General features: G+C 41.9%; 1 protein-coding gene across 6 annotated transcripts in view; it reads left to right on the forward strand.

Moving 5' to 3' along the window:
- Arfip1 (ADP ribosylation factor interacting protein 1) overlaps positions 1–12,851 on the forward strand; it is a 58,815-nt gene that overhangs the window by 35,774 nt on the left and 10,190 nt on the right. For all 6 annotated transcript variants that reach the window (XM_057757104.1, XM_057757105.1, XM_057757107.1 and 3 more), the window contains 2 exons: positions 2,604–2,761; positions 8,361–8,535. In XM_057757104.1, coding sequence (XP_057613087.1) covers positions 2,604–2,761; positions 8,361–8,535 — 333 coding nt within the window. The remainder of the gene's footprint in view (positions 1–2,603; positions 2,762–8,360; positions 8,536–12,851) is intronic.

Below are 12,851 nucleotides of genomic sequence, written 5' to 3' on the forward strand. Positions count from 1 at the left end.
ACCTCTTAATGCCACTCCCTAAGGGACCATTTTCTTTCAAACCAGCACAGGTGGCATAAAAAGTAAGTTAGTCTTTTACTGGGAAAACCTCTTAGCAGTCTCAAAATATGTTGAACACGTGTTTGAGTAGACTTGTGGTATACGTTTACTAAAATTATTAAGATAAATTAGGTTTAGGACTGGGGTACAACTCAGATGAGAGTGTGTGTTTATCATTTCCAAGGCAGACATTTAGAACGAAGGTCTTATTTTTAGCATTTATTTCCATAAACATTGAGCAGAACATTTTTTTTGTTTGTTTTAACAAAATCTTTAGCCCAGGCTAGCTCTTAACTCCCTCCACAACCAAGGATGACTTTGAACTTGTGATTTTCCTGCCTCTGCTTCCTGAATGCTGGGGTTTGCATGTGTGTACTGCCATGCTCTGTCTACCTGCTGCTGGAGCTCAAACGCAGGGGTGGCGCATGCTAGGCAGTCACTCTACTGCTGCATCCCAAGCCGCGTGAAATATCCTGAGAATTTCTGTTACTATCTCAGGACTCTTTGGATGTCTGGCTGTTTGTGTTGCCTAGAGCAAAAGATAAAAATCCTCCACAGCCAGACACTGAACATATAGAAGTAGAGCATTTAAAGCAGGAAGTCACTTGGTCCTGGAAACGTGGATAGGAGATTTGGTACACATAATGATATATTACAGTAATGAGAAATTCAGTTTTACATGATCCATTGGACAACAATTTGCTTTAGGTTGTGCATGGGTGGATTTATTTCCAGGGTATCTATTCTGTTACATTAGTCTCGCTGTTCTTTTTTCTTTTTCTTTTTGCTTCTTAGATTTAGAGACTGTGGTATAACTACACCACCTTCCCCTTCCTTCCCTCCAAATCGCCCCATATCCCCTTTCTTGATCTCTTTCAAATTCATGGCCTCAGTTTTCATTAACTGTTGTTTCGTGTGTGTGTGCGCACGCGTGTGTGTTCGTGTTCCTAAATCCATAACTACAACCTGCTCTGCCTGTCTAATGTTATTGTGTGGATGTTTTTGGGGCAGGCCGTTCCTCCTCTTCTTTACTGACTTTTTTTTTCCATTTTGGCTTTTACCTTTTAATGAGTGCCAGAGAAAATAAATATACTCAATTATAATATTTTAACACTTTCTAGAGGTTAAAGTGTTGTTTGTATCCTTTACTGTTTTATATGCAGTAACATTTATTTGTACTTCATACATGATTTAGTTTGTAGAAAATATCATAAGCATCCCACTACCCTGCCTTTCATTACAGAGGTGCTCCCGTGACGGCAGCGTGATTTATTGCCATCCCACTGATTGACAAAACTTTTGTTTTTGAGACAGCGAAGGTCTTGCCCTATAATATCTCCAATTGACTTGAACTTGAAATTCTTCTATTGTTTCAGACACTTGAGTTTTGAGAGCACGTGTGCAGTATTCTTTTTTAATTTTTATGGTTTATTTAACTTTTATTTTATGTGCATTGGTGTGAAGTGTCAGATCCCCTGGAACTGGATCTTCAGACAGTTGTGAGCTGCCATGTGGGTGCTGGGAATCGAACCCAGGTCCTCTGGAAGAGTAGTCAGTGCTCCTAACCACTGAGCCATCTCCCCAGCCCATGCAGTATTCTTTTTACATGTGCCTGCATTTGCAATCAGCCCACAGTGTAGAAGACCGAGTCTGGAATAAAGTACATGAACCTGTTTTAAATGGAAGATGTTTTTTAGCCTAATGTAATTTTACTCTCCTAATACTTAGTGAATTATTAAATAATTTATCAACTGAAAATGTAATTATAAAACTGTAGACCTACATTAAATTTTCATCTCCTAGTTAACTTTATATTCCTTTTTTTATAGCCCAAATTAAAGTGTTTTATAACAGGATGGAGAATTCAAGTAAAACAGGATTACTTTATTTGGTCAGATGTGCTCTTGAATAATCCATTCGAACTGGGAAGCTCAGAGTGCCGCACGTGAAGAGAGCTGTCTGGAGTGCTGGCTGAGCTGAAGTGCGGTTCACTAGAGTGAGCTGAAGATGGTGTTGAGTGAATCTCCCTCAGCTGTGCCCAGATAGGACCCGCGCTTGAAAGGCGGGCACCTGGCTCCCAAGTTTACAAAGAAATGTGTGTTGTCTGTACTTATACTTTGAGGAAATTCAATTAAAACACACAAAAGAATGCAATCTATTTTATGTCTGAAAGTTTTACCCAGTTATTACCTAATTTGGTCCTGACAGTTCTAACTTCTCTGATTAATAAGCTGCTGCATTTTCCTGAACAGCTGTGCTTATAGTGTAATAGAAACAAAATGTAGAAACAAAAATATCCTTTACAGTGCAAAATAATTTAGCTTTTAAAATTATTTGGATTTAGCTGTGTCTCTGGGCTAATGATAATTTTTGTTTACCAAACTTTTAGTAATTATGTAGCTAGCTATAATTTAGATTCTTGTAAATGTAAAGATTAGCAGAATAAGTAAAGCTTCTGTTAATAGATCCCGAGTCAGACATTTCCCATTGGTGATGTGTGTGCGATTTCAAAGTCACAGCCACGGACTTCTCAGTGGGTGGTTAAGATGTCGTCTCTGTTTTAGGAAGAATTTGGCTATAATGCAGATACCCAGAAGCTACTGGCTAAAAACGGAGAGACTCTTCTTGGGGCCATTAATTTTTTTATTGCTAGTGTGAACACGTTGGTGAATAAAACCATTGAAGATACACTCCTGACTGTAAAGCAGTACGAGAACGCCAGGTGGGTATCGACTTTCTCCGTGTGGTCCATGTGCAGATGATTTGTGCTTAGTTAAAGGTTTTGGTTGCAAACAAAAAAAACGTAGTGTCCAGTATGGGAAGATAAAGGTGATGGCTGGTGTCTCAGTGGTCAAAGAGCCTCGTGTTGTTCAGTCCTGAGGCCCGGGTAGTAGCAGAACGAGTAGTGTTCTCTGCCAGAAGAGAAGGTTAGCGGTTGGTCCTCAGAAATAAATTAGCGTATAATAAAATAATTAGCATATAGGTCCAGTGCCCTCGGCGCTCAGTGCTGCCACTGCCCCAGAAGCAGCTTTGCCCTGGGAATGCCCATGTGGGCCTTAGTCACGTCCCTAACCTTAACGTCTCTGCGGAGAGACGAGGAGACAAGGCGCTCTCAGTCTTTGCTTCCTGTGTCCTGCCAGGTCGCACTCTGGAATCTGCCTAAGGTCGTCTGTAACTGTGCTGTTGGTGCAGCCAGTGTGAGCAATCTGACCACTTCCATGGTGTTAATTCCTCTGCCGAAGGCTTTCACATTTCGCCTTAGACATAAATATTTCCCTTTACTTTAGTAGTTGTTTACAATACAGATTTTCCAAATATCCCTATCATGATTTTGCTAAGTGAGCAAAATGTATAGTAATAAATACTTTTAAATATCTAAAAACTCCTTTGAAGAGTACCACACTCATACTTTAATCACATCTAGGTATCTCCTCGTGTGTCCTGATGCTAAACTTATCGTCAGCCCAGTTTTCTGGTAGTGTTCTCCGAGCACTTGGACTGCTGACTTTCTCTTATGTTTTCACAGCATGGTTGAAGATGGTGCTAAGTTTTACCCTGTAGGAGTAGAACTTGACCTTTTGACCTCTTGCCCTGGCTTAATGGCAGTGCTTTGATAATTTATGTTTTTTTTTAATATTTATTTATTTATTATGTATACAATATTCTGTCTGTGTGTATGCCTGCAGGCCAGAAGAGGGCACCAGACCCCATTACAGATGGTTGTGAGCCACCATGTGGTTGCTGGGAATTGAACTCAGGACCTTTGGAAGAGCAGGCAATGCTCTTAACCTCTGAGCCATCTCTCCAGCCCGATGGCAGTGCTTTGAGATCTCCCAAAGCACCTCACCATTCTGTAGTTGGGTGCTCATCCTTAAGAATATATTGTCTATGCTTCTCACAGGTCAAAACCCAAAATATGTGAAAAACTTAAGTTTTGAGCATAAAATTTAATTTATTAACGTGATAAAATCAGATGGTGAGAAAAAGGAATTGGAAGCAATCTGCCTGTAGAATATTCCTCACTAACACTGAAACTGACATTGAAAAAGGTATCCGTAAGATATCTTGTAAAGGAACTCCCTTCAACAACATTGCAGTTGGTTTTCAGTGTGTTTAGGTCCTTTCACAGGTATTGTGTTTTTCAAAAGATTCATTTTGCATATGAATAAAAGCTTCATTTATATCCTTCTGTGTTAGTCTTTGCTAAATTATCTATCACAATCATTCACAGCACATACTCATCTATCTTTAATCACTTTAAGCTGATTTTCAAGCTTTTCAGGTTTTCTAGTACTTACGAAAATAAGGTTTCTTGTTTGAACTTCCTGCCTTCCAAGTGCTGGGGTATAGGCAGGTGCCACCGTGCCCAAATCAGCAGAGTGTTGTGAGGAGCAGCGGCGGGCTGTGTTCCTGCCGCCTCGGCTCATGGCCGCCTGGCTAGCTTACACCCAAAAATAATTACACAGAAACTGTATTCTTTTAAATACTGCTTGGCCCATTAGTTTTAACCTCTTACTGGCTAGCTCTTACATATTGATCTAACCCATTTCTAATATTCTGTGTAGCACCACGAGCTGGTTTACCAGGGAAGATCTTAACCTGCGTCTGTCTGGAGTGGGAGAATCATGGTGACTGCCTGACTTGGCTTCTTTCTCCCAGCATTCTGTTCTGTTTACTCCACCTACCTAATTTTCTGTCCTATCAAAGGCCAAGCAGTTTTCTTTGTTAATTAACCAATGAAACAACAGATAGATAGATGACCCTCCTCCATCAGCAGAGTACGTTCACATTTGATTTATAGGAGCAGAGGACGTCCACAGAGCTTGAATGTTTGCTCACCTGTAGTTTCAAATGCCCAATCGGCTTTCTTTTCATCTAAAATTTGGGGCTGAAAATGTGGTTCAGAGATCATGTCTTGCCAGGCACTCTCAAGGCCATTGATTCAAACCCTAGCACAACAAAACAATAGTAATGTAATTTTTAATAGCATAAAAATGTTCACGTCTCATAATGAAGAACAGTTTTTACATATTATAATGAGAACCTTAAAAGACAATGTGATATCAGATCGCGGTATATACAGTATATTGATTTATTTGGAACCTTTGGATAGTTACTTAAAGGAAACCTTCAGACAACCTCACCATGTGCTTGTCAAGCCAATGAAGATCGTCTCATAACCATCTTTTTAATTAGCTTGGGGTTTGATTTCTGTTTGTTAGTTGTAATACTGGGACATTGACTTCTAAGGAATAATATTAAAGAGACCAAACTACAAAGTTTTAAGTAGCAGAGTTTCTTCTTTGTCAAAACCAGAATTTACTGACCTTTTGGGCAAGGGCCACTCATTTGATGAGCATTAGAAGTGATAACTAAGGCCCTTGCTGGGTGGTCTGTTAACCCCCGCTGTCCTTGTGCACAGTGCTGCCAGCCCTCTGTTAACCGCCCTTCAGCTTTTCTCCACCTGCACCAGGAAGGCTTTTCAGTGTGGACGCCTGTTCTCCACTGAGTAACAGGCCAGACTGGCCGTCCTGGGAGGCCGGGAGCCCGCCTTTCGAGAAACGTTGCACCTACAAAATGAGTGTCAAAGTTAAAGAGTGCAAGGTCAATATTGTAACTTTGCTTATATTTCAGTTAATCGTAGTTTTTGGAAAGTGCAGCCGAGGTTTGAGGGGTGAAGTCACATCCCACTAGTCTAAGTTTGGCTCTGCTGTTCTGTCTGTGTGCTTGCTTCAGCTCCTCTTTTCTAATACTGAGCTTTCTAAAGGTTTAATTATTTCCCAACATCATATAATACATACGTGTATGAAATTTTGTGTTAATTGTCGTTCCCAGTCATGGATAAAAATGGGAACACAAAAAAATGCAATACACCAGGCAATGGTGACACATGCCTTTAATTTAATCCCAGCACTCGGGAGGCAGAGGCAGGGGGATCTCTGTGAGTTTGAGGCCAGCGTGGCCTAGAGAGCTAGTTCCAGTGAAGACATGATAGCAAGTAAAAGGTGGTTTGGCTTCTAACCATGGGTTAACTAACTGGTTCCCAAGTTCGTCCTGCCCCCTTGGCTTTTGATGTCTGTCTTAACGTCCATCGTCTTTATTCTAGTTCTGAGACTCATCGCTTACTGCCCACAGTCTTGGGACTGGCCTGTTTTCTTATCTGCTCCAGTCCATGCTCCCTTCTTACCCTTAGACTCAGCTTTCTACCCTGAACTATGGGATTGGTCAAATCACAGTTCTAAGCTTTTTACTACTTGTTTCTGCTGGCTTATATCTGAACTGTTTATCAGGGAACATGGGGCTGCCTACTGTCTTGACTGAATTTTTTCCATTATTGTGTACTATTTTTTTATTCTAATACACGCAATTAATTCACAAATATCTCCCTGTGCCCTCACTATTCTCCTCTTGGGACGTTCTACCAATTTCACCAACCTAGTAAGCTTTTACATCCTTCAAATTCTAATTATGCTGTTTTTGTTCTCAGAAGTGTTTTCTCAGATATCTAATCAATCCCCTTGTCTGTAATAATGATTTTCATTTTGCCGTTTCTGTTGTAGTTGGGTACCAGCTTCTTGGATAAACTCATCAGCTCACCTGAAACCCAGCAGGGCTGACTAGAGAACTGTTGCATGGGTCAGTGTATTAGTGAACGAACAAATGATCCTCACCAGCCCAGAAAGATCTTGGTTGTTAAATTTAGTACAAGTTGAAAATAAACTGGGTTTATACCCTGGGCATAATGCATGTGACTTTAATCCCAGCACCTGGGAGGCAGAGACAGACAGATATGTGACTTCCAGGCCAGCCTGGTTTATGGAATTGAGTTTCAGGATAAACAGTGCTATCCAGAGAAATCCTGTCTAGAGAAAAATTAAAAACAAAGCAAAAATAAACAAACAAACAAACTGGGCTTGGGCTGGGTATGGTAGCACATGCCTTTAATCCTAACATTTAAGAGGCAGAGCCTGGAAAGGTTTACTCTTCCCCCATCAACACCCAAAGCTGATATTCTGTTTAAACTACCCCTTGTAGACTTTCTTCCTGTACATACAATTATCTAATGTATCATATATACATATATATCATATATAATATATCATATATATATATATATATATATCGTACATTAATTTATTTTCCCCAAGAGCTCAAGGCCAACCTGGACTACATAGTAAGTTCCCAGACAGCCAGAGCTATACAGTGAGACTCTGTCTCAAAACCCAAAAATAAATAAGTATTCATTCTTGGACTGGAAGATGTGAATCACTCTGTTAATTCTGGTTTTTTTCTTTCTTTGTTTTTTTAACTAAATTAGAAGTCACTTGCTTCTTTTCCATCAAGTACTAAGTACTGCAGGCAGCTGGACAAGTCCCTGTCCCCATACAGTACTGCACTTCCCTGGGGCTGACAGAGGTGCTGGCAGCTGCTGAGGTCATGGTATGAGGCTGGTGGGGTAAAGCGCCTCACAGAACCAGGCCACAGTGCTGTCTACACGCTACTGTGACAGACACCCGTCTAGCGTTGCGCTTTCACGTGTGCCCGTTAAACCCTGAAATGTGGCCTGTGTGGATTAGAGTGTGAGGTGCAGAGACAGACACCGTGGCTCTCCAAGACTCCGTGTCCAGCCCCAGATGTAAAGTAGCTCGTTAGCAATTGTCTGCATACATTCCTGTTGCAGCAGTAGTGTTTCCTGCATGCAGGGTAAAATAAATGAATATTATTATTTACATATAGCTGTTAGAACGTCTTAAAGCGTGTGTACGACATGCCTCGGTAACCCTCAGTGTAACTCTGCTTCCTATCCTGCTGGGGCCATCTGAACTTGGCTGGTCTCACCCACTCGGTCTCATTGGTAATAACCAGTTTGCAATAAGGATAGATAACTACTTTTGAACTTGGTCTGACATCTGTTGGGGTAACATTTTTTAAGTGGTTGCTAAGTGTTGAAAATTTTGTCGGTTGGGGGCGCAGTAGTCGAGATTATAAGCAGCTCCTCACCTGCCCGCGTGCTCCTTGCAGTCCATGCATTGTGTATTCACACACATACCGTGCATGTACTTTACAGTGCTGGAGAACGAAGCCAGGGTCTCACACGCTCTAAAGAAGCACTCTAGTACTGAGGTCCCCAGCCCCTTTTGAACATTAATAGCTCTTTATTTTTAGAGAAGTAATGATTTCAAATACATCAAGTATAGACTGTGTGTGTGTCTTCCGTATTTACGTATTACTGTTCATATGAGGCCGAGCGCTGTTTTCTAGCCCGTCTCCAGACTGTCTTAGCGTTTTCTGGCATGTATCATAGCTTTTCTTCTTTTCAGGATTGAATATGATGCGTATCGCACTGATTTGGAAGAACTGAATCTTGGACCACGTGATGCAAGCACTCTACCAAAAATTGAGCAGTCACAGCATCTGTTCCAAATACACAAGGAAAAATATGATAAAATGCGTAGTGATGTTTCTGTCAAGTTGAAATTTCTTGAAGAAAATAAGGTAAATTCTTTGCTTTCTGGAAGCTTTCTATGGATTTTTTAAAAATCACTTAAAACAAAATATCAATAGAAAGTATTTGTTGCTAATAACTTTTCATGACAGTTGCTTGAAGGAATTTTGCTTAAATCAGTTTGAGTTTATAGGTACACGAAACATAGACTTAGCCTTTCTGTTATGAAAGTCATCAACTATACTGTCTTGTGCTTTCATCAATAACAACTGGGAGTCAGAAAATGCTTGTGTTAAACTCTGATCTTGAGATCGATGTTGGTAGCAAGTACTTTAAGTCGTTAATAAGTCATTAAATAAAGAAGCTTTTACCAGGCTTAGTGGCTCGTGCCTCTAAGCCTAGCATTAGGAGACAGAGGCTGGTGCTGGTTTTGTTGTGTGCTTGTTTTCCTTGGGTGCTTGGGATCGAATCCAAGCGCTCAACGTAATGGGTGCATGATCTACTACCTAGCTGCCCTCAGCCCTTGAGTTTCCTGTGTCTGACATGTCTTCTGAGTTTTATGTGGAGACCATAGCCGAACGTGAGAGAGCCGAGAACAAGTACAGTGCAGTAGGTGTGCTCAGCCCTGAGTGTGAGTCTCGCGTGCAACAGTTCCTTTCTGTGTGGTGTTTGCAGCCTCTGAAGTCTTGACAACAGCCTGCAGCCGTACTTGCTTCCTGGTGCCCTCTTAAAATTGGTGTGACATCAGTGTGTTTCTGTAGTGTGTACCGGAGATAGCTGCTCTCTAAAGTGAGGAGGCTGCTGTGGCTCACAGTTACCGAGGTTTCAGTAATAAGGTAGTGGATCCCAGCAAGAGCGTGTAGCAAGCCAACTGCTCACGCTGTGGCAGCCAGGGTAACCCTCCTTCCTTACTAGGCCCCACTACTGCTTTGGTTCTCTTTCCTTCCTCTAGTTGTGGTAGGTTTGGTTTTGTTCTGCTTTGTTGTTGTTTTGAGACAAGGGCTCACTGTATAGCCCTGGCTGTCCTGGAACTTGCTATATCAACCAGGCCGGCTTGGATCTCATGAGATCAGCCTGCCTCGTGCATATACCACCACACCCAGATGTTGGCTTTATTTTTGAGACAGAGCTTTGGTATATAGAAAAAAGCTGGCCTTGTATTCATGATCGGCTCTGAGCCTGAGTTATCAGCTAAGCAGGCTTGTGCCCCATGCCTGGCTTTAGGCCCCACTTAAAGATTCTACTGCCTCCCAATAGTGCCGTAGGCTGGCAGCCAATCTTTTAACACATGATCCTCTGGGGACATGAGGATTTAAGTTGTCACAATTATTTCTCTTTACTTCTCCCAGAAAACTAATATTTATATTCTCCCTCATGATACCAAAGGGCTATGCTAAATTACTCTCTTCTTGTTGCCTGTAATGTTTCCTTAGAAACTCACAGTGACCATAAAACCTGCAGGTAATATATTTCTTAGGGATCTACCAAGTCTAGAAATGTCATTCCATCTTTGAAGAAAATACTCACCTGGAAACAACACAGCGGCAGGAAAAGAGGCCTAAGTAGATCTTCAGACAGACTGCCCAGTGTGATAGCACGGCCCTCGTCAGCTCAGGCCCATAAGAGCTTATATTTTAATAACTTAAAAGATGGCGGAGGATCAGAGGAAGATAGACTGGACTTTGGGTCTGTCTTGGAGTAACATAGTGAGTTAGTTTCGAAATGTGGACTTTTCTTCTTAAAAATCAGTTCTTCTGAGTCAGAGGTTGGAGTGATAGTAGTTGTTTGTACTCAGTGGTTTGCAGAAAACAGGAACATTTTGGGGCGTGCTTTCTTTGTTCCTTCCTATTGTGTCAGGCAGGTCCTCTGCCACTGAACTCTCTCCCTAGTCCTGGAATTTTTCTTTTCTTGTGTGTGTGTTGAAACTGAGTTTCTCTGTGTACCCCTGGCTGTCCTGGAACTAGCTCTGGAGGGCTGGCCTCGAACTCAGACCCATCTCCCATCTGCCTATATCTCCCGAGTGAGTGCTGGGAAGAATTTCTTTTCTAATACTAAAATATCATTTCTTTTCCAATGCATTACCACCTTACTTCATGTATGGATTATGAATTTAATTTTTCGGAGAAGAATTCGAGGCCAAGTAAAATGGTCGGGCAGAAGAAAGTGCATGGAGACTGAGAAGACTTGACGGAGTCAACACGCAGTATGTGCTGTGGCTGTGCTGTGTGCCTGGGACTGGGCACATTCTTGGCAGTAGCGGGAAGTGCAGCACTTGTGAAATTTAGGATTTGGAAAAGTTAGAGAACCAAACATCCCTTGCTTACCACATATACCCTCAAGGGCAATGCCACTTTGTGGGTTTTTTTTATTTATTTTTTCCTACAGTACTGGGATCCAAACCCAGTGTCTTGCTGCTAAACCACAGTCTCTGCTTTCAGCGCAGACCTCTGGATTTAAAATGATGGTTATGCCAGAGTTTAAGGAATGTATTTACCATGACCTAGTACGTACTAGCAACAAAGGAAGCCTCAGACTTTGTTCTTGACAGTGACCTTGACCTTTTGATTCTCCTGCCTTTACCTCTGAGTGTCAGATATTAGGCATGTGGCACTGGCCCTGTTTGTGTGGTGCTGGAGAGTGAGCCCAGGGCTGTCTGTACTTAGTGGGCCAGCACTGTACAAGTACACTCCTGGAGTCAGAAACAAAAGAGCAAGGGGGAGGGAGGAAGGGAGGGAGAACTTTGGTGCGTGTTTTAAGGTATCCGTGTCACTGATTCACTGTAAATGTCTCTACAGCTGGACTGTGAGTACCTGGTATAGTCACTCACGTAGTCAAGTGAGACTAAGAAATGGGATGAAGAATCTTGCTTTTTTCTAATAGACTCCTGAGTACATAGGCAGCTGCTGTGTGGTGGCGAGCCCAGAAGGCTCTGTCGTGGTGCTCAGCGATGACACACCTTCATTTGACCTCTGAGAAACCCTTCTCCGTAGCACATTTCATCATGTACTTCGTGATTTTGTGTTGCTGTTGTTCTTTGCTTTTCACTGAAAAACATCGAATATGTGCTATTCAAGTAGCGTTACAGATGCTGATTGAGTATAAATGCTCTCCTCAGGCCTCATAGTCTAGTGTTGGAAGACAACTTAGTCTATAAGTGCGTGTACATATATATGTTTATGTTGTGTCTATATCTGTGTGTGTGTGTATGTACACACTTAACTCTAGTTTCCCTATAAGACAGACTGCAGTGCTTGTCTTTCTTATTCTCCCTTTTTTATATAACCTAATGATTTCTGGCTTTTCATTTAAAAATTTCATTTTTTTCACAGCTGAGTAGAATTCCATTGACTATAGATACCACGTTTTCTTTTTCTAGTCATCTGCTGATGGGCACGAGGTACTTCTTTCTGTTTGTAGCCGTGGTGAAGGCTGGAGCAATGGATGTGGGGACACAGATACCTCTGCGTAAGGGTTGGTGTCCCAGAGCCTCCCAAGAGTCTATGCTCCCTCCAGGAAGGGCATTTTCATTCTGGAGTGTGGAGCTGAGCAACACTCATCCCACCCCTTTTCGGGTTCTCACATTTCACAAGATTTCCTGAGCTGTTTGGTTGTCTTCTTCTTGGAATCTCCGTAATAGCTGCAGCCCCTTACAAAAGCTGACAGCAGCAGTAATTTATAGACACAGACATCAATGTTTACAAGAGGTGATGGGATTCTCATGACTTGAAACCAGGACTGCTGACGGAAGGAGGAAGGGGCATGGCCTGTGGCAGCATTATCCAGGCTGGACCTGTTGGTGCACATCTTTAATCCCAGCACTCAGGAGGCAGAGCAGGCAGATCTCTGTGAGTTCGAGGCCAGCTGGTCTACAGAATGAGTTTCAGGACAGCCAGGAGTGTTATTTGGAGAAGCCCTGTCTTGGGGGAAAAAAAAACCAAACAAACAAAAGAGAGAGAGAGGGAGGGAGGGAGATTGATCACCAGTAAAGGTCTAGCTGAATAAACCATTTCGTTCAAATATTAGAATATTTTACAACTCTAAGAAACAAAGAAGGAGTCTATTGATGGAAAGACCCCAGAACATTCTTGAGCTCAGTACCTTGAGAGTCTCCCTGTGCAGCTCAAACTGGCCTCTGGTTATGGTCGTTACGCTTCTGGATTATAGGTGTATAACATTGTACCAGGTTGGTACCATAACTTAGTAAGAAACAAAGAAAGAATACATAATCGTGTTTTATTTATTTGCATAAAGGAAAATGGAAATGTTAATAAAATCAATTACTTAGGGGAAATATAGCTGTAAATAGGAGTGAAAGTGATAAATATTAAATTGGGAAGGGGCAGGCATTGAGACAGGCTTCCTCAGG

Source organism: Chionomys nivalis, chromosome 24, assembly GCF_950005125.1.
Source record: "Chionomys nivalis chromosome 24, mChiNiv1.1, whole genome shotgun sequence".
Taxonomy (NCBI): Eukaryota; Metazoa; Chordata; class Mammalia; order Rodentia; family Cricetidae; genus Chionomys; species Chionomys nivalis.